The 23,344-nt window shown below is 44.5% G+C and overlaps 1 protein-coding gene across 1 annotated transcript in view; it reads right to left on the reverse strand.

Annotated features, from left to right (window-relative positions):
* Window positions 1-22,173, reverse strand: part of LOC139926073 (low-density lipoprotein receptor-related protein 8-like) — a 64,105-nt gene extending 41,932 nt beyond the window's left edge. Inside the window, exons 1-2 of the mRNA XM_071917646.2 lie at window positions 22,107-22,173; window positions 21,371-21,490 (exon numbers count right to left, since the gene is read on the reverse strand). Coding sequence (XP_071773747.1) covers window positions 21,371-21,490; window positions 22,107-22,173 — 187 coding nt within the window. The remainder of the gene's footprint in view (window positions 1-21,370; window positions 21,491-22,106) is intronic.
* Between the last annotated feature and the right edge of the window lie 1,171 nt (window positions 22,174-23,344).

Consider the following 23,344-nt stretch of genomic DNA (forward strand, 5'->3'; position numbering starts at 1 on the left):
TACAGTCTAATAAATCACTGGCTAAAAGACCCTCAGTTCAGCTCTCCAGTGTTACACAGCCACAACTGTTCCTCAGCCGGCCCGATCCTGGCTCCGATGCTGCAAATTAGACAATTTAGAGTTGTGCAGGGAGCTTAAGCTCAGCTAAGGGGCTGTGCAGAAAGAGCAATGTGAACCAGTTATCCTTCCAAAGTGCTGTGCTCACTCTAACTCTCTTGATGCCAAGTTCAAGAAAGAGTGGCGGGCGTCCTGCTGTGTCAGTTGGCTAAGGCACATACCATGTACCTGCAACGTTCTGGGTTCGAATGCATCCCAGGACCCTTGTGCAAGTGCAAAAATGCCAAAACTAATCAAAAAACAAAGAATGAATGGGTTGTGGATGGTGGTATACACTACCAGTCAAAAGTTTGGACACACACACTACTGTTTTCCACATTAGAATAATAGCAAAAACATCAAAACTATGAAAATACACAAATGGAATTATGCAGTGACCAAAAATGTGTTAAACAAATCAAAACTATCTTATATTTTAGATTCTTTAAAGCATCTTTTCCTTGATGGAAAGCCAAGGCTTTGGAAAGAAATTCATACATAGGCATCAACTTCACTATTTATATTTGTCTAACAAACAAATTTCAAGCATTTAAGCAGAAGCCTTTAGATCAAAATGGCTTTAAGAGAATGAAAAACATAGTGCATTCAATCAGGTGTGTCCAAACTTTTGACTGGTAGTGTATGGCCTTTCATTAATACTATCACACTCAAATCTAATTCTCACTCTACCTGCAGCACACTATGGGTCACTTGGTCCTTCTAACATCTGCTATGTTATTGTGAATTCCTGCTTTTGTTATCCAACAGCTACAGTACAGCCGCCACCAAGAACCCTTCTAAATACTACAGATTCTTCGAGAGATTCTGTAATTGTAAACTTTTATTAATTGCCCCATTCCCAATAATTTCCTGTGTCGGAGCCCCGTTGTCAAGCCAATAACGGGTCATCTCGGCTGCAGGCGCCATCAAATGAAATGATGAAATGTCTATTAGCGTCTCTCTAATAGGACATGCATTTCAGCGGTAAATGTGTTTGCGGCCCGTAACCGAGATCAGCAACCCTCATTTCATTTCACTTCAAAAAGCCAAATTAACATGCTCTCTCGCCTCTCCTGCAAAACGTAATGAACTGACCCCATTACACTGCGCACGGAGACAAATATTCCTTATTTCATGTTCACTGTCTCTCCCCCGCCTCCCTTTGGTCCTTCCAATCATAGGTCTCTCTCTCTCTCTCTCTGTCTCTCTCTCTCTCTCTCCAGGCCTCTTTCGGAGTTTGCCGCCTCAAAAACAAACACATTTTGGATTATTCTACTTCTTAGATTGCATAACACGTGTGGGTTTTCCGGAGCGGCGCTTAAGTGCCACTTGTGTCCTCATTATAAAGCAGGAAGTGGGCTTTTTGTTAAAGGTGAGGACAGATGGTTACGGGGCAAACATGGACCGTGATATCCCTTTAACTAACACCTCCCCTTAAGTGTGTAAACTCATTAGCGATGTGTCCACAGAAAAAAAAAAACCTCCTGCGTATTCTGCGTTACGCGCAAACTACACATGCTCGCACCCACACGCCGCACACACACATCTTCAAAACCCATTTATCACTCATGTAGGTGTGGCGGTGTAAGAGGCATAAAAAGTGAGAGAGAGAGAGAGAGAGAGAGAGAGAGAGAGAGAGAGAGAGAGAGAGAGAGAGGGCCCTGAGGCATAACACCATGTTTAAAGGCACAACACCTCCCTCAACAGAATGATTAGATTCATGAGATAGCCTCCCCGACAAATCCTGGAAGAAGATCCAGCGCATTAAAATTCTCATTCGGGGGCCGGAGTCGAACACTTTACCTTCCCGCGCGAACCTTTCATTCGTATACATCCTAATCCTTGCAAGGGTATTAATCTCACGTTAATTAATCTGCGTCCCATGAGAGGAACGAAAAGAGAGACGGGGGCAGAATTTAGAACCTAAAGATATTGCGGCGAAGGGCCGGTGCCGCGCGTCTCCTTTTTACCCAGCGTGCGGCCCTCCGCGGGTCAGATGTGCCCGCTCGCGCCGCGCTCCTCTGGTGCGCGAGTCTTAGCTTCTTCCCCGAGCACAGCTGAGCTCGCTATTCATTTCAGCTGAAGGTCTACAGGGGCCATGGTTCACTTGGCAATAATTACCCAGGCCAGCTCATGCCATCTGTTTGGAATGACTTTCTCCTTTTTAATTAGGGGAGGTTTTAAAAATGTTAGGCTCATGGGGGGGGGGGGGGGGGGGGGGGAAGCGGGGGGTTGGTGTTGGGCTGAAGGGAAAAAGTGACAGGAAAGGGAGAAGATGACAAGCTGCGGGGCAGAAAGCGGAGGAATAACAGAAGCGAGTGATAGGAACGGAGATGGAGAGTGACATATGCAGTAATAATGCTTTATGGGATCCTAATGGAAAGTTGTGATGTTGAATAAAAACAGGCAGTATTACTGTAGATGGCAGGGATAGCACTGACTGAACGTCTATCACTATGACACACACACACACACACACACACACACACACACACTGTCTGTTTTACTCGTTTGACTTTACATGATAATAGAACTGTCACGCGGAGACAGTGCTCCAACACATCTGAGGAACCAAACCCAAAAAACACAATTGGAGGGTAGGGGGGAGTCACCTCTCCTAAGCATTACAAATGGGATGTGACACAGACAGAATGAGGGGGCCGTGTTGTGTCTCCTGGAGGAGGTGCAGGGGTAAGGAGTCCCACGCTCCGACAACCCCACCTGGGGTCTTCTCCTCTGGGGGCGATGTTGTCGACAACATTTCACTGCTTTCACTCCTTTTCATCTTTCTTACACTCCATCCAGGTAGATGTGTGCGTTAGGGTGAGACCGATGTATTGGTTGATATTCGCCTTTTAATGAAAATCAGATATCAGCCGGTCAATGTTGCCCACCGCTGAAATGATGGATGGAAGAATGTGATTTGTTTGAAACCTGGAATGAAACCTGCCTCACCTGCCAAACCACTTAAAATAAATTCATTAGTATTGGTTTCAATAGAGGCTTTTAGTGTTGCATGGTCTAAATGCGGTTTCCGAGGTTTTTTCACTCTATTTTTCAGGGCACAAAAATGGCCAAATTTAAACATATTGAATATTGGCACAAAATGTCGGCTATTGGCAGCTTCAAACCAAAAAATATAGTCATGGTATCGCCTTCAAAAACCCATATCTGTCAAACCCTAGCGTGCATATGCATGTGTGTGTGAGTATACAGACTGTATGTGCATCTTAATGTGTGCTGTTGGGAGCTGAGCTCACTCAATCATTCAGTGATGTTCAAGCACGGAGCAGGCAGCGGCGTTCAATCATCCAACAGACACATGTAGGTCTACAGACAGACAGACAGACAGACAGACACACACACACACACACACTGCCTAACCCCTTAAAGAAACTTATTTTTTTGCTGTGAAGGGTATTAATGACAGTGCTTCCCGTTGGAAGGCCATGAGAAGCTTAATAGGTAATGCAGTGATAAGCACATTCTCCTGGGCATCAGAAGACAAATGGCCTCATTAGCTCAGAGTGAAGTAGGGTGAATGTTGTCGAAGCAGGAAACAGAATGTATCCTGTTGGCTTACAGCGGCATGCAAATGAGTAAACCTTCCAAAAATGAATGGGATATCATGGTAGCATACAAAATGCAGCGTGCTATCAACAAGACTTGGGACACGCCGTTATTGAAATTGCTTTTGAGAATCACTATAGAATTTAATTAGGCTGCTTTGTGTGTTTGGGTGTGCTAGAAGTGCCAGATGCATGGGCAAAAGTCTGCAATTTTGCGTCATCTTTTTAATGTGTTTTGTTCCCACACATGAAGTGACTCCATGGTCCGCTAAATTGAAAAAGTGTCACATCAGAGTGAGGAAATAATTTCTCCTGTTGATTCCGTCCCATTGTCAGTCGATAGAGCTGATCACTACATTATTGTCTGCTGTCAGTCAGTCCCGTAAGGAGAGCAGTGAGCCGCTTGAGACCCTGGGAGCAGCAGGCAGACAAACAGCCACATGGGGCCGGGCTCTAACTCAGCGCTGGTTGATGGAGTATTGATCCGGAGACACAGAGCACACTGGCATCTAGAGACGCAATCTCTGTCCCTCTCTCTCTCTCTCTCTTTCTCTTTCCCTCTCCCTCTCTCTCATTTTCACAAGTCAACACGGATTGAGCAAGCCCTGCACCTCTCTGCTCAACTGGAAATTCAAACCGAACAAATCAAATGTTACAGTTGGGGCTAAACCTTGAAGTCAGTTTAAATAAGCTTCCACTGTATATGCTAATTTGGGCTGCACAATTAATCGTGTGCAATTGTATTTTCCTTTTTTACTTTCTACAATAATAATTGAGGAATATCACTATATTGGCAATATTGAAGCATTTAATTTAGATGTCTACTGTAGTTGAAAAAGTCAACATGTTGATACGAGATGCCAGTGCAATAAAAAATGTTGTTCCTCAAATCGTCAGAATTAAAACAACCTAACCTTAACCTGCCAGGCTCGTGTCACATTACATTCAGGGTGCCAAAGTAAAGGGAAGCTACTCTCTATTCAGTGCCTAGCATTTCTCCTGACCTTGTGTACTGACTGATCGGAGGCAGATCTGTACTAATTATAGCTCTCGGCCTGCTAAAAGACACATTTTCTCTCCCTGTCGGGTCACATTGACAGAAACACCTCCCGACCCGGGAGGCGATCCACAGCCTCTGCTAGCAGAGCTGCAGAGTCCCTTGATTTACGCTAAAGTTGTCTGTCTGGGCTCAGCTCAGCTAGGCTAAACCCCGAGAGATTTGGCCCGGATGCCAGGAGCATGACAGACCAACATCAGACAGAGGTACAGGTGGCGTGTGAGTGGGTGCAAACACACAACGCCGCTGAGCCGCATCGACATTCAGGGCAAGCCTTGATTTATCAAGCTCCTTTCAAGCTTCGATGCACAGTTTTTTATTTATGCCCATGTGACACTCCCCTTCCTTTCGCTCTGCATGCTCATATGGTACATGCATGGGGGTGGACACACACACACACAGATACACACACATATACACACAGCAGTCAACTCAAAGAACTCACACTCAGGCATCCCTGCGATATCACATACATAGCTGTTTATACGAGAGAAGCTTGTCATTACTGTGACACGCAGGGCAAATACACACACATGCGCACACGTACACACACACACGTGCCCTTCCCCTTCACCACATGATGCCCACTCCATGTGTCTGACCTTCTGCTGCATTCTGTATTTCTGTGTGTGTTGGGTTTGGGGTAAACAAAATATGGCAACTATTTTCATCCTACATCCTGGCATCTTCAGTACTGCAAACCATAATACAGAACACAGGATAGGCCCAAGCTACGGATGCCTCTACACAGAGTTAGAACATACTGACTGGTCTGGGCGGAGGGCTGGATGGCCAATGAAAGATTGTACCACAGTGTGAAGTCTACAAGGATACAAGCCTGGTGACTATGGAACATATGGCCTGGAGAAACCATGGAGAGTTGTATTGTACATAAATCTGATGATGGATCAAACTGATCACCATGACATTACAACAGCCCACAGCAAGGAGAGAGCAGCACACTATGTTTACCCACAGAGATGAGGACAGAAAGAGAAAGGTGCTTCATACGATATACAACACATTTAGTGTGTGTTGCACTACCTTCCCCTATAGCTTGTTTTACAATATATCTAAAAGACAGCATCACTGATGCAACCTAGCTGTAATGTCATCCCAACCCATGTAATTACCACTTCTGTTGGAAGGTCTAACCTAGATAATCTGCCTGCAATAATGGCTGTGCCTTTCAAAACACGAGCAGCTGTGATGAAGGGCCGAGCAATAGCCGAGCATTTCATTGAGAAACCCGCGCTTGGAATGAAATACAGCGTTTTGGCAGAGAAATCTTATTACGGCGGATAGCTGTGGCAGCAAGTCTGGTTTTGACAGCGGGAGTTTGCAGCAATCTGCCCCTACTGCTGTTTGCAAATCCCTGGCAAGGGTCACATGATGCGCAGTTTTCCACAGCTGGAGCTGGCGAGCACTCCCCCAAATCCTGCTTTCATTATAAAAGAGCAGGAAAAAAGGAAACTTCCTAATGCAGCTAAGCCTGTGGGACTGACGGATGGGCCTCCTGCGGTAAGAAGAAAATGTTACCGGCTTAATTTCTATGAAATGTCTGATTCTCTGACAAGTTCACACTCAAAACCACAGGTCTTTCTTAAGGGTATCAATGAAGGGATCTTTGAGGATTTGCCCCATACACCCTAGTTAGAGATTTTTCACCAGAATGTATGTTTAAAAGGTCTAACTAAGACTATGATAAATGCGCATTGTCAAATAAATGTTATAAACACATATCTACAGCTGGTAACCTTCCAACTGAGGTGCCATCCAAATGAAAGGAGACAAGCTGGTCGGTGCAGTCTGTCACCTGCCCCACAGTTATAGGAGGAGAGAGAGAGACACACACACACGGTTTCAGGACGGGTCCCTCAGCCAAACAGCTGACACCTTCACTGCTGCTCCCCCCTCCAGAGCCGATCCTCCACGCTTCAGTGGAGCTGGGTCCAAATCAACACAGCATCCAGATGCTCCTTCCTCCTGGCCTGAAACACCACAGTCTGCAGGCTGGAGTTCAAACTAAGATCCTGGCAAATGTAACGTAGATATTCTGCAAGGAGGTGCACCCCGCCGGCTTGTTTTGAAATTGAGTCTTGAGTTCTTGTTAGCCGTGTTCCCCATGGCAGTCTTAGTGGTCTGCCCAAAACTTTCCCCCAGAGATTTGTGAAGTATTTATTTACCCGAATCACAGTTTTTAACCCTTACTGATTCAGGGAAGGTTGACTGCACGCACATGATCTTTCTCAGCAAAGCCCTGCTTCACATTCAAACTGTTCACACACCTTAAGACCTGGGAACTGTCCGGCAAAACCGCAGTCTTCTACCATCAGACACTAAGCTGCTCCACTGGAGCAACTGGGAGTTCAGTGCCTTGCTTAAGGCAGCTTAACGGTATTTGGTAAAGGGAGAGGAGAGTGTTTCATAGTCGCTTTCTCCACCCAGAGTTTCTCAACCAGTGCGGGAATTCAACCATCGATCTTTCAATCATAAGCCCACATCTCTAACCACAAGGCTACCGGTGCTCCGACACGTCAGTATCAGCTTTACGGATACAAAGTGGAACATTCACTGAAAAAAAAAATGGAAAAGGCTACGACTGACTAACATCTGACATAGCAGAAAAACAGTTCATTTCAAGGTTGTTTGGCCACATAGGTTTGTTTATGCTGTATATCTGTGATAGAAAACTGGAGTTATGTTTCTTTTTCCATAGTGCTGCTTTACTAATCTCTGCAGAAAGATGAAGGGCAGGAGGAGAAAAGTGTGTAATGCCAGTGGAAGGAGCAGGGCAGAGGAGCAGAAGCCTGACAGTCAGGAGATCTCGGGGGAGAATATTAGTACTGTGAGTTTACAGTAAAACACACTCCAAGCTGACTGATTAATTAAGCGCACACGCAGACACGCGCATACGAGCACACACACACACCGACATCATTATCTGAGCCTTGCTATATTATATAAGCTCGACTACAAAACAGACATCACACCAGCTTTAGGGATAGCAAATAACATCTAAGCCACGGCACACACTCGCACACATACGCTCACAGGCGCACACACATTTATCTCTCTATTCACTCCAACATTTGATGGCGTCGGTGAAAAAAAAAAAGAGACAGAACGGCCTTTAACCCTCTTTCCCAGCAAAGCGAGAACAAGCGCGGCTCAGAAATCAGAGTCTGCGCTGCCGAGCGATCAGATGAATGGAGATTAATGAGGAGAATCCCAAAGCGAACAATCTCCTCTCAGCTTCTGTACGCCAAAGCACGGGAGACACCGGCTCCCTCATCTTAACGATCATTATCTATCTGTCAGAAGTAATTACAACACCACGACCAAATGCCATCGCTCACCGCCGAGACCTGACTGACACCATCCATAACTACTGCAACAACGACAGAGCTGATGGGACTATCATTATGAGCCGAGTTGGCTATGAGGGAAGGGAGCGGTGAAACTGAAGGGCCATAAAGAGAGCGGAAGGCAGTAAAAACAAGAAGAAAAAAAAAGAGTCGCGCCGGTTTGGCTTATCTTTTGGTCGGACAGCTGACACCGAGGAGCTGCGGTCAATCCGACAGCGCTTTGGGAAGTATTTGTCACCGGGTTATACGGAGGTCTCTGAGAGTTGCTCTGCTCGGCATTTAGGCCACTGTTGCTTTTTCTGCACAATAGAGTACACAAGTGCCTTCGAAAGGGCCGGAGGGCAGACCTAAGTGTCTCGTTTCAGAGCACAACGCAGAGAAATTGAGATAGATTGTAAAAGGCTTGAGAAACGCTGACGTCTGTTCTTGTTACTTTCAAGTGCTCTTACATTATGCACACTGAGTTCACAGTAGGCCTGGATTTAAGAATAAATGTTAAAATGTGCCTTGCCACTCTAAGGCACAAGACAGCCCAATGCATTAGGAGAGCCTACAGTGCAGGCACTATTGTATATGGAAATGTGTGCCACACTGGATTATAGTGTCTGTCTACTAACGGAGGGACTGTAATGGGAATTGGGAGATTAGCCTTTTACCCTGCACAGAGAGCGAGGCACAGCTCTACCTCGTTCTCTCTCTCTCTCTCTCTCCCTCCTGCCTCCAATAACTCTGTCGGAAACACAATACCAACGGCAGACTGAATTTTCGGAGAGGCCCTCGCTGGCCTCAAGACTAAGGCAAGTCAAATTACTGTGACAAGGAATTGAGAGCAGGATTTTACATTTCCCACTGCAGACGAGAATTACCATAACTGTAATACTGCCCGAGGTCAAATTTCTTGTTCCAGAAAATCTGCCCCTAGCAACGAGGCAGCGTAATTAAGACACATTCAGATTTTTAGTGCCGGCTGCTGTTTGCCTTTGAACATAAGCAGACACTTACATGCAAACGTATCATACTTACATGCAAACGTATCATTCACCCACTTTCTCTCTCTCTATTTCTCAGTTTTTCGAGCCTGTATATTAGTTTGTCCCCTTTGTTTCTGGTTCAGAGTTTCTCTCTTTCGCAAACACCACTGGCGTGCTCGAGTCAGACAGGAGGAACAAAGTCTCCCACAGCTATTGACGGACCCTGTGAGAGCTGATCTTTAGTGCGGCTCCCTGCTGTGAGAGGACCGGCCAGAGAGTCACAGATTACCCAGACGGCGGCTAAAGGCTTCCTTTCTCACCACCAGAGACGTTGAAACAGTCACAATGTTAGACAGCAGAGTGGCACAATGCGGCTTCTGTACCGCGCCGACACAGCAGATAGGCTACGGCTATTCATGATTTATGTTAATGCTTCATATCAATGGATGGTGAATTGCCCTTGAAGCCGATGATCCAAGGGTCAGAAGGGTATGTGAGGTCTGGGTGTTCTCAAAGCTGCTGGCATGAATAGAAAATGACTTGTGCTTGTGAATACTCCATCTCAATAATTAATGCTTAAATCCTGCCACCTTCCATCACTGTCAAAACCTCCCTCTCTCTCGACACCGATTCTTTCCTTTGCCAACAGGAGATTTGAAGTCTGCGTGTCTGCATGTCTGCTGTGTGAGCGTGTGTACAGGTGTGTGTGTGTGTGTGTGTGTGTGTGTGATGTACAAACGAACGCACCGGATCTCCAAGTGGGTGTGTGTTTGTGCAAATTCTGAAAGGCGGTACGCCGCAAGTACGCTCTTTGCTGTGGTTTCTGAGCCGTGTTTCTTTCATGTATGCAAGACTGAGGTGGCTCCATTAGAAGCACGGTGTGTTTGTTACACATCAAAGACGAGGCATCTCAGATGACCTCGCTTGAACTAACAGGAGGGAAGCCAACTGATTCATTAGCTGTTTTCATAAACACTCACTAAAGCCTATATGAAATAATACAACAGTGTTTGTCAGACTAATGGAGAACAAAATATCACAACACACGGCTGATTTTGAGGCATTGGGTAGACTGAAGCAGGTACTAATACAAGGAGCTAGTATGGCAATTTCAACCAACTTTGCATAGAAAGAATGCAAACTTACACATGAATGTCAGAATTATGACTTTCTGTACAGTGCAATATGTCTACAATGAGTTTTCACCTGTAATACTAAATTCAGGGGCAATTTAATGAATTTTCTGGGGCATTTTTGCTCCCATTTCTACCTTGTGATAATATATGTGGTGTCCGGATTCAAAGTAGGCCGTGCCACTGTATGTGAGATCGAGGTTTTCTGCTGTGTGGACGGCAAGAGTAACAGAGTTATGCAGATCGCCAACAGCGAGAGTCTATATCAGCGGTTTCCAGTGTGTGGGCCTCGAAGTAGGTTCAGGAGCGTCTTGAAATTATGCTCCGATGTAAAGAGGATTAAGCTTAAACCAAAATGTTAAAGGTCTGACAAGTTCATTAAGGATAGAACTCTGGTTCTCTCTCTGGTTGTACTCTTTATGTTGATCATAAGCCTTAATGTAACATTTACTATAACTTCCAGGACCAGTGATCTAGATGACTTTCAGGGCTGACATGTAAGGATTTTTGTGCTACACTGTATATCAGCATGAGAGAGAGCGAACACCAAGGACATCCAACGCAGCACCAGAATCTTTAATGTGTGTTAAGACCGGTGCAAGGAGGTTGACAGTTAGTCCATTAACTATGAAACATCCATCTACTTTAGGGAAGGTTTCTACCCTTGCACTGCATCCATTCAATGTGATTTACTCAAAGGTTATTGAGATTTGACTTCTCTTATGATTTTATATACACTTTATATGGACTGTTATTAGGGTGAATGATGCAGGCTGAATGAGTGTGTTTTGTGTGCCAATGTAGCGTATTTAATCGCTATGCTTCCTATTTTTTTATTTGACTCTACTAAGTCAATTTTCAATGCATGTACTATATTCCTGCAAATGCTAATAAAGGAAGCCTGGCTTGGCAACAGTTTTGACTAATGGTAAAACACAGAAAACGTACTTCAAACAGCACTGGAAGTAGAGCAGGAAACCTACGCGTACGCCAGGTGTTCCCAGCGGTGCGGCTGTCTGATAGGACGAGCAGATGTTGTGCAGCGAGCGGGACCCTCCCCTAAAGATGCTCTGCTTGTCTTCATTCAAACCCAAAAGCGGGCCATCGGTTTAAATTCTGTATACGGGCTGGAGTATTTTGTTTCAAGACTTGCTTCATCTGTCTTGTTGTCTCGCTTACTTTGTGTCCCTGTTTCTGTGTTGGTCTTTCTCTCTGCATCTCTGTATATAAATAGTCTCTCTCTGTACGCACACAGTGACCCCGCTATGGTCATGGTGTACAGGGATTATACTGTACATCCTCACCTCTGACCTCCTTTCTGAAGAAGAGACCACAGGTGATTTCTTTTCTGCCCTAAATCCCTTGCCCTAAATCTTCAATAGCCCCTGAATTCAAACAGCTCTTTAAACAGCTTGCCAGTCTCTCCTCCTCTCCACCATATCTGATCTGCATCACAACAATAACACTGCAAAACAACCACTCTAAAATCAATGACACTGCAGCAGGCTTCATCCCTGCTCCCACCCCGCCCCCCTCCCACCCCGCTGAACGAGAACACCCTCCTTGGCTCGCCTCTCCTGCCACCACCGCCTCCTCTTTCCCTCCTTCTATTTTCTCATTCTCTTGCTCTCCTTCTGCCTTCTCTTGTGATCAGCGTCAGCAGGGATGGACCAGATTTGTCTGAGTATATTCTGTAGGATGGGCACGCGAAATGATGCGATCGATGAAGCCAGCCCACACTTTGCTCTGTGTGTGTGTGTGTGTGTGTGTGTGTGTGTGCGCACACAGCAAGCAATTACATTGGTGCCTGTGTGCATGCATGTGTATATGTTTGCATGTGTGTGTGTGTGTGTGTGTGTGTGTGTGCGTGTGTATGTGCGCATACATCTTTGTGTGTGTACGTCACTGGCCAATGGCTATGCATTTAAAACATATTTACCTCTAGGCAGGGCTTAGCAGCTGAGCTTTGATCACAATATGCCTTCCCAAAGCACATGGAGGTCAGCACAACTCAGAAAAACCATCTGCCAGCAACATTTCCTACAACTGTGCATTCTATCATTATTATATTTCCTACCAATTCCAATAAAACTACTACTAGAGTACTAGGGTACAGCTTGGGTATTAAGAAAACAAGGCTAGTCTTGCATTTAAGCTTTCTGACTTAAAACACAGAAGTGGCCAATCTTTTTTTGGCATTCGATCTACTTTTTCCTTGACTTGGCTGGGGCAATCTACATGGAATTGCTAGTAGTAGTAAGGATAGCATGACCATTCAAAATAAGAATTATGGAATAAATCATTCATTTCATGTTCAAAATAAAGTTCTGGCTATTTAAGAAGATTTGGCAATTTGGATTTTTGCACATTTGTATTCATATCTAAAATAATAATAAAAACATGCAGGCTCTGGGACCTTCCAAAGACTGATGGCAGCCTTTTCCCCCTGGTTCCATTTGCTATGGGCATCAATATATGACTGGATGCTTTCAAATGGTGGCTACTCTGTTTTAAAATCTATATTTTGGAAGTGTGAAGGTTTCTTGCTAATCAATATGTTTAGTTGGCTTTTTAAAAAAAAACAAGAGATAGCACTTTGATGTAAAATTGGCCTGCAGAGGATTGCAAAAAGGAATTGGCTCTGCAGAAAGGCTCTACACACACCCATTAACATTTTAACCCCAATTTGTGTCATAACTTGAGCCTGTCCTGTCATAGTCCAGCAGTCAATAAGTGTCCAATTCTGCTTTCTCTCCTCACTGAGCAGAGTGTGAAGCATCATGACTGTGCTCTTAAACTTCAGCACTGCTTCACTGATGAACATAGCTGAACATTGTTGAAATTAATTGGCAGACTTGTTTTGCAGGGGCAGGATTTGACAGTATTAAGGATTCTGTGGGGATTCAAGCTTTCTCACACTTAAAAAATCTTCTTCCGTTGCTGGGTAAATTGGTCTGTTTTGAAGTGGGACATTGACAGAGAGGCATCATTGTTCAGGTAGTGCAATGTTTGAGACTTTCAAACCCAAAACCCTAAAAAATAAACTGAAGTTTATTTGAGTTTGAAAATTCTGCATTTATTCACAAATCATCCTTCAACTGGAAAGGGAAGTTAATCCTCCTTTACTCCTACAATGCCTGCAAACCTTCAAAACATTTTTTGCCTTCACATACTTGACTCAGTCGATGCTCCATAATGGAGACCAGCTGAGCCACGGACAGAGCGGAGGATTGCTAAGCAGACAAGGGTGGTGATTTGTCTGAATTGATGTCTGCTTGTACCCACACAGAATTGAAAGTGATTGGATAACTGCTGGAACTGAAGAGTATATATTTTGCTTAGTACTTCTTTTTGGGGTTTTTTATTTTTCAAATTCATCATTGACTGGGCAGCATGTTGCAATCAACTGGTCAATCAAGGAGAATAGACCAAGGTTGCCCATCCCTGCTGTAACAGAATGTGGTGGAACTGTGATTTGATCACAGTTTGCACTAAATTACATAGCAGTCACTTCTAACACATGGCTATTCTATATGGCTTCTTGAATGTACTTTAACCATTTTAACACCGTACTCACAGCTAGCCAAAGCTGGCTGTTATTCCCTGCCTCTTTACACCTACATGGCCTTTTAAAAAGAACGCACCGGGCGCATTTCATTCCTGACCAGGCATAATGCCTCTGATGGCTGCGCTGATGGGAGAGACGTGTAGGCAGGTGGAATGATTTCAAGGCGGTGACTGCCAGCACACAAAGCTTTTACCATTCAGATGGTGGTACTGTATGAGTCACTCTCTAGCTGGGCAAAAGGAGTGGGTTGCAGCTCCCTTTGTGACTGGAGGTGACACTCTTAATTCCGGCGGTGATCAGAAGTTACACTGCCTGACAACAAAAAGAAAGAGACTGAGGGTTTTAGTTGCTGGGCATCATCGCACCGTGCTGCTGACGTTGTCTATTACCCAGGCTCAACTCGTTTTGTAGCTTTGTGGTGAGTGTGAATAGTCATGCACAAATAGATGAATCACATTTTGCAAAATGGAATGAAAGAACGACACCCAGCCAATCATAACATCCCTGGGGTTGTCAGCAAAGAGTCGCAAGAAAGCCAGTTGAGTCAGAGAAAGTGGCATTTTTCACAGAAGGTCAAAAATTGAATCACAAGTTGTAAGGGGGCCATAGTTCCTGCAATGTGTGCAAACATCCCCCCTTGTGGGCCTGTTTTTCTGACAGCGATTGTGGCTGACAGCCGCTGTCTGCCGGGATGCCTGTGGCCCCGCGGCCGGGGTTCACAGAGCAGCCAGCCTCTCTTCTCCACCACGGCTCAAACATCTAGCATCTGTCTTATCGATTTCCAGGCTTACCTGGGCTCATTTCACTGCCACGACTGAACCGCCGCTACGAGAATCGGAGACGTCTGTGGCAGCAGCAGACGCTTTCATGAAAACTGAACGGTGGGACTTCGAGACGAATCCATTTCTCAAGTCATTAAAACAGAAAATCCTCCGGCGCGGTTCCACCAGTCGCGCGCACAGACTTGTGAGCATGAAAAATCCAAACAACAAGACCTCATTTGGATCACATCCCTTACGCGCTCTAACAATCGGCACGTGTTGGGCGTAATGGGACGAATCTCTCACAACTGCAGCAAAGCACTTCGTGTCCACAACCTCTATTTTGTACTTGTCATTTGGTGCAGTGTTTCCAAGCTCCCTGCTGTGCCGCTGAGGGGATAAATTCTGCAGCACTTAAGAAAATGATAGCAATCACAGGAATAAATCTGCCTCTAAATATCCAAAGGAAGGAACATAGTAGGACAATGTCATTTGACAAGTCTGTCATGAGACGTGAGGCACCAAACCATGCGTGACATCTTGACTGGGGTTCGTGACAAGTAGCTTTTTTACAAAGCGCCACAAACAGTGGCACAATAACATCTTAGTGCATTTTAATAGAATTTAACTTCAAGACCAGAATGCAGCGTTGAAACCACACAGGAGAGATGATTCTGTTAGAAACCAGTCTAGCACAGACTGCAATCAATTTACACTGTTGTTTTAATAACTCAACTGAAACAGTGCAGAGCATTTTTCATGGGGCAAGAAACAGTATTAAGACCGTGCCCAGAGGAATATTTCTTTTTTTCCTTTGAAATGAATAGTGACTTCTGAGGGGATTCAAGGCTACAGAAAAGCAAATGGCACAAACAAATGGTTCCCTTTAGGTGTGAAGAGGAAGAGAACAGTGAAGAGGTACCAAGTGAGTAGGATGGGGATGAGTGGGTGGAGGGTCGGGGCAGGAGGCTGCAGCTGACTGATGTTTTCTATCCCCACATTAATCCTCCCTCTCTCTCTCTCTCTCTCTCCCTCTCTCCCTCTCTCTCTCTCTCTCTCTCCCTCTCTGCATTCAGTAATCTTGTGTAGCGCCACACTCTAATCTGAGATAATAGCTGAATTGGAGCTGCAGACTTCTTAATGATCACATTAGGGGAGCTGGCTTTGAGAGACACAGACACAGGGCAGTAGGCCAGTAGGGCCAGCGACCAGACAACAAATACAAACACAGTTAACACACACACACACACATACACACACACACACACACACACACACTGGGTACAGGCTGGATCAAAGCAGTGGCTTCTGAGAGTTTTCTACACCTGATGCCGGCGAGAGTACAGAGCAGGTTTGAGTGTTCTGGGAGAAAATGTGTCTGTCAGAAGTAATACACTGTGAGGGTGTTAGTCCGTCCAGCACAGCTCTCAAAACTAGTTTTATAAAACAGATAGTCGGTCCTTAGCTCTGATTGGCTGAGTCACTTTGGAAGCTGTTGTAAAATCCCCTGATCAACGCACACATGTGATCACATAACAGTTAACTTACATATTAATGCACTAACCAAAACTCGCCACTCATATCCATACTTATGTGTCGCTTAACTTTCTTTAGCTACTGTTCAATAGCTCTATTGCTTAGAGGATAAATAACAATTATTATTTCATTATTGATTCAAAATAAAAAGATCTATTGATGCATTTGCATTCTTTTTTGTTACCTGTGTGTGTTTCTGCCCTTTTATAATACTACGCTTCATCATGCCTCCTAGCTATAAAACACAGACTCTCATGGATTTTTGCTTAAATGAAAAATAGATAAAAGCACAGATGATAAGATAGGGGTCAGTTCAATTCAATCCATTCAGAAAGTCAGTTTTTCTTTGTATAAAAAATATTGATATTGAGGACTCCATTATGATTATGTGACTTGCAGTTTGAGTTTACATTTCAAAGTGCATGAACTGAACATAAATTGACCCCGGCCCTGATAGATAACGCGCCTCATTGCATAGAGAGATAAAGGCATAATCCTTCCCATGCTGTGTGCAGCCGACAACATGGCAGATTATGAAGAGAATCTGACAGGAACACAAACAGCCTCCCCAACTCAGCCTGCGGGTCAGACTGTTTTCTTAGCCATTCTCTCTCACTTCAACTTCACTCATTTTCACCCACTCCGTCTTTGTTTTTCCAGTTTGTAGACAACCTCTTACCGCTCCACTGTCAAGCACATCCCTTCACATAACACAGACGAGGACGCACAAAGACTTGGGGAGACATAAACATACACAAACCAAGACGCCTGTTCTCCACTCTGATAGGCCGAAAAGGCAATAGAATGACTGATCTCGCTCTTTCTCCCTGTTTTCTTAAATCTCTGCATTGTGCGGCTGACGAGAACACCACATATTATACTTGAGCATTTAAGAGAAGATTTGTCTCTCTCAGCATCTCCATGGCTCAAGGCAGGCGGGAGACAAAATGATTGTGGGGGGGGGGGCTGACTGGGAACAGCAGGAAAAAATAAGACTACTGTGGCTTGAAAATGGATGGTAAAGGGGAGAAGAGAAGAGAAGAGAAGAGAAGAGAAGAGAGATGTTACTGTAGATGGGAAGGGGACCAACAGTGTTTTTCCAGATAGGTTGTTTCACAGTGCAAAACCTAGAGAGGTTTAAATTTAAACAGAGACGCCGCTCTCACTAGACATAATTATAACTGAGCATTAACAGGTCTGGATGAGATCTCCAACGGCAGACTCTTTTCTCTTTTCTGAAAAAGGAGAAGGCGGCTGGAGAATTATACGCGGCGGATAAGCAACAGATGAGCAACACACAAAGCGAATCCCATAATATGAGGCCCACTTGCATTCAGTTGTCCTTCAGTAGCAGTTTCCGTTTTCAGTCACTGTATCCAATGTAACGCTTGAAACATTTTAAAGCAGAAAATGCTAGCGTTTTCAAAGTTAAAGCCGGTAAGCAGCCTCCCTCGCTATTACTGTTGTCAAGTAGCGCAGGTAGGAGTGAAGACGCGCTCTGAAGGGCTTTGGCTCCTTTGCTGTCAGAGGGCATGGTGTGAACCGCTGCTAAAAATCCTTCCTCTTCTTCCCAAGAGCTCAGCGAGCAGCGCTGCAGAGAAGCAACAACACAGTTTCAAGTCATAACTAATCTCAGACCACGAATCCAACTTACAGACAGAAAAACTTCCTGCTGCAAGGAGGCAGTGTATGAATGCACGTCCGAATTATTCGAAAATATACCTGCACACTGGATTAACACTCGCTTTTCGGGTTTGTTTTGACCTCAGCTGGTCAGACGGGTGCTGAGGTTGAAACGTTGCTGACTAAACGATTAACGGAGCCTTAATCAAGTTCTGTTTCCTCCTTCCAAACCTATGCACACTGCGGCAGAGGAGGCTGCATCCCATTGAAAGGCTTTAGACGGAAGAAATAAACAATCACTATAGGGGGAGAGGAAGAGCGCCAGCAGATTCCAAAGTGAGTTTGCCTCCGAAAGAAGTTGTGTGGATTTATTAGGTAAAAAAACAAAAAAAACAAAACAAAGGCACAAGGCGCCGCTCTTCGCTGAGTCTGCAGCACGGAGCAAAACAAAAAGAACACTTTGAACTTTAGCATGTGGAGCGCCTCCCCTGCAGGTACGAACGGTAAAATTCATGAATATTGCCACTGATGAAATAGATCTTTATCTCATACGTGCACGATGGAGGAAAAAAGTCAAAACAGAAAGTGCTGGACTTGGAAGGTGTGCAGATAGATGGGAGAGCCAGTGAGATACTGCTATAATCAGGAAGAGGATAATGCCACAGCTCCATGTCAGAGCTGGAACAAAACTGACTTCAGGATACAAGGGAGAATTCCTTTGTTGCCTCCGCCGCTGTCAACTCCGAAAGAGATGAGAAGCCGGGTGGCTTTGCATCTCATCCTCTCCGGAAATGTTACGTAACCACGAAACGAAATATACAGCATCGGTGATCAATTATATATATCCATCTTAAGACTTCATTGACAGAAAAGTGTGAATGCAGAGTACATTGACGTGCGTTCATTTAATCGACGTACGCAGTTATGCGTGCTTGCGTACATACGTCGCGTGCGTGTGTGTCTGGTCCACACACACGTGTCCACGCATGCTTATGAGTGTGATTATGCATGTATGAGCCGGTGGGTGAATCCAGTGAGTGAACGGTCAGTAGGGAATAGAGAGTTGGGACGATGGGGGATGGTGGGGTGGATGGAGAGATAGCAATGCACTCGGGGGGGGGGGTGGCTGATGGGGGGATGGGGTGGCGGGAAGAGGACGGAGGATGGAGGAGGGGGCATGGCCTTGGTGCATAATGGGTATGATATTGGCGTGAGCAATAACGTGCTTTAAGAGCGTTACACCTGTTCTGTGCGTCTCAACCGCAAGCACCTGTCACCTCAAGAACTAAGGTGACATTGAAATCATAAACAGAGCGTTGCGGCGAAGGTTTCTTCTTGTCAGCACATTTCAAAAGCGCGGTGTGTCTGTTGCATGCGTTCAGTTTGTTGGTTTCACAGGCTCGGCGTCGTGTTGTAAAAAACGCCAAGTGCCTATGACATAAAGATAATGAGAAGAAAAGGCGAGGCCAGCCGTTCATCCACCCAGAGACGCGATTGAAGAACGAGAAATGAAACCGCTCCATAGTGATCAGGAAACTAAATGTGTTTTTTGTTCCTGCACAGGCTTTGCTGTCTGTACCAGCTAAATCCTCCACACACACACTCCCCCCCCTGCGCAGCATATGTTGTACAGGTTTACACTTCACTGCCCTACACTGACTCTCCCACTGTCTTTTACCCTCCTCAGCTAGAGAAATAGAAACATGGCTTAGAGAAACAACCCCAGAGAATCCCTTTAATAGTAACACATGAATTAAATGTAACCCAGGACTGCAGAGTGTTCTAAAAAAATCTCTTTTTCCGGGGTGAAAATTGGATGAGTGCAAGCCTGAGCCCAGCGCCACTGGTCAGAGAGTAAGAGGATGCAGGTCAGAGGCAGATCTGACTCTGCGCAGGCCAATCAGCCTCATCTGCCTGCCCACACACACACGCACACACACACATACAGAACGGCACGCAAAGGGAAAAGAAATGGACAGAGTGTTCAAGGCTAGTCTCTAATGGAATGATATGTGATGCTCAGCTGTCATAATCATCAAATGGTGGGTGACAGTAGTCTCAGCTTAAAAGCCTTTCAGGAGGAATGTTTTCACTCAAATCCTAAATGCGTCAGTGGAGGCTCTGCCTGATAAAAGCGCAGGAGTGGTAATGAAACGTCCCTGACAATTTCCAGTTTCATTCATAAAAGAAATACAGAGGAAATACGGCCTGACAATATAGCAAATTTCTCCTTACATCAGTTTTCTGTGTGTGTGTGTGTGTGTGTGTGAGGAGCGGGGACACATGAATGTTTTAGAGAGAAAGACGCTCCAAATGGCCTGCTTTTCCCTGGCATGCCGGAGGACGCGTCCTGCTGGTCGCAGACACAGAGCAACAATGGCAACACCTCCAGACTCTGGCTCACATTGCACTAACACACATCTACATAGGCCCCATGAAGCAGTTTGTGTGTGTGTGTGTGTGTGTGTGTGTGTGTGTGTGAAAGAGAGACATAAAGATATAAAGAGAAACAGAGAGAGAGAGAGAGAGAGGAAGAGAAAGCATGGATGGATGCATGGTGCGGGGAGGTGCAGAAATTCCTCCCGAGCCACAATTAACCCAGACACAAAAGAACATAGCTGCATGGCAAATATACAAAGCTTTGATTCGGCTCTGGCACGACTTCATTGGTTTCAGCGCGAGCATTCTTCCAGAATATAGGCCACTGGCTTGCCGTCAGAAAGGAGGGGGGAAAACTGGAATTCTATTATTTCTGCGCAGAACAACGCGGCGACAACATCCCAGGTACCTGTCAAAGCTTTGCGTACGAGACCCGCGCACCGTGCAATCTGTTTCTCAGCTCAACACTTCCTTTTAGACGAGGAGAGGGATGATGGGAAGATGGCGCCGCCCAATCAACTCTCATTTCTCAAAAGAAATATGTGCTTGTTGTGCTAGGCATATGTATATATATATATAGAGAGAGAGAGAGAGAGCACAACAAGCAGCAAACAGCCTCAAGCTAGGAACAGTAGGGATTAAATCACCTGCACATGCTGTGGGCCTGAGGCACCCACACATGCCTAATCCACACTCCAACATGAGGCGGTTTTATTTGTTCCTGTAACTCTTTGGTATGTCCTGTAAACCCTGTCAGGTTTTCTCCAGCGGAAAGAGAAATAAGGCCTTGTCATGCCCAATGAGCAAAAACACAAAACAACAGATAGAATACATGTCAAAATCCACCATAAACAAAGAATTGATGTGTGGACAGCGACCTAGGGGGGATTTTACAGCGACATGGCTGCATTTTCTGGTTCATAACTGAAGGAAATAAAGCTCATTTGGATGTGAAAGCTCCAATGAACATTGATATGATAATGTTATGAGCCTATTGGTTTCTAGTTTTGGAATAGAGCTGTTTATGTCTAAAAAAAAATAAAAAAATAAAAAAACTATGATCATATGATTATGTTTGGGTGGATAAACCAGATGAATTTGTGTGGATCTATTCATCCAAAAGGGGAGAATTGTAGTTTATAATGACCTTTTCCTACTTTGTGGTATTTATATCTCATGTGGTGTCACTATAATAGGCAATTCCTATAGGGGCTCAGATGATTTGCATAGTATCCTTCTAAAATGTATCACAGGGTTGCTGTAAGGCGCCAGGCCTTTTGTTCTCTTTATTTTTCTCTGTAACACTTACGGCAGTTTTCCTCATCACTGTTGTCTGAGCAGTCGTCGTCGTCGTCGCACCTCCAGATGGTTGGTATACACCTTTTGTTGTTGCACTGAAACTGTCCATCCTCACACTCCTCCGTTGTTGCTGGAAAAACCAGAGGGAAAACAACGTCCAGATGGATCAACAACAAATGCATATAGTTGCTAGTACCCGCCTTCCGCGCAACTGTCATTTGCAAATGAATGCCTAATTGATATTCAGCATTCATTCAGGTCAATTGGCTGAGGCGCTGTGAGCGTCACTGGCTGTTGTTTCTTTCACTTATTGGTCTAGTTTTTTGGGTTTTTTTTAGATGATTAAAACGATTGTGGGAAGAGGAAAAGCACACCAGAGTAGGCCACATGTCTATCGTCCATAATGTTTCACAACATGAAGACAAAGATTCAGTCCGGGCTACTACTACCACTGTTGCAGTATGGATGCTCACAGGAAACACATGACACGCAGACGGTTTTCCCATCCTGAACCCAATACTGAATCTTTCCCCTACTAGGCTATCACACATTCAGAATGTATCATTTTAAATTCTGAATTACAAAGGCTACAATAAAGTATTTCTGTCTCTTTCTCTCTGGGCATCTCAACACACTCACACACACATAGGAGCGCTTCCAATCACTCACCTACAGCCCATCACAGAGAAAAACAGCGAATAATGCATCATTTTATTTGACTGATCCCATTTTTAGACAGCACTGACCTTCCGAGGAATGAAGCTTCAGGACTAACAAATGAAAAAGTAGCAATTTCCTTATATCCGTCCACATTTCTGGAGGAGGTGATGGAGCTCATCCACATCCACAAAACAAAGCCTGTCCGAAAGCCGCTCCTCTAGCGCTGCGACGCCGCTACCTCAGCGCTCTCCAGCCCCCCCTCCGCCTCACTGGCTGCTTCAGCGGTGACGACGGCGTGAGGGGCGGGGATTACAATAAAATACAATAAAATAAAATAATAAAAAATAATGCTACAAATCATGCAGAACATTAATACAACAATTACTATTTGTACTAGAACTACAACTACTACTACTACTAATAATAATAATAATGCTACAAGCCATGCAGAACATAAATACTACTACTACTACTATTACTACTACTATTACAACAAATACTACTACTACTACTACTACTACTATAACTACTGCTACTACTACTATTATTACAACAAATACTACTACTACTACTACTACTACTACTATAACTACTGCTACTACTACTATTATTACAACAAATACTACTACTACTACTACTACTACTACTACTATAACTACTGCTACTACTACTACTATTACAACAAATACTACTACTACTACTACTACTACTACTATAACTACTGCTACTACTACTACTAGTACAACAAATACTACTACTACTACTACTATAACTACTGCTACTACTACTACTATTATTACTACTACTACTACTATTACTACTACTACTACTACTACTACTACTATAACTACTGCTACTACTACTACTATTACAACAAATACTACTACTACTACTACTACTACTATAACTACTGCTACTACTACTACTATTACAACAAATACTACTACTACTACTACTATAAGTACTGCTACTACTACTACTGCTGCTACTACTACTACTATTACTACTACTACTACTACTGTAACTGTTACTACGACTAATAATAATAATAGCAGGTTTGTGTGGAGATACGTTTGTAATTCAATTCTCATACAAATTTGCATGCTCTCTTGGCCATCTTCAGCAATTTTTTGTGTTGTTTGCCTAGCCTATCCGATTAGGTCGGCACTTGACAGGGCAGAGGCACACTGTACAGGGTCAAATGGTGACTCTTGGCTGAGCCGGGTTCCCTGGGGCCCATAGCAGGATAATAAGAAACATAGGATGAAATATTGGAGAGGGACGGTGCAGACAGTCGAACGTGCACCTGGACAGTCTCCCTATT

The sequence above is a fragment of the Centroberyx gerrardi genome, chromosome 13, assembly GCF_048128805.1.
Source record: "Centroberyx gerrardi isolate f3 chromosome 13, fCenGer3.hap1.cur.20231027, whole genome shotgun sequence".
NCBI lineage: Eukaryota > Metazoa > Chordata > Actinopteri > Beryciformes > Berycidae > Centroberyx > Centroberyx gerrardi.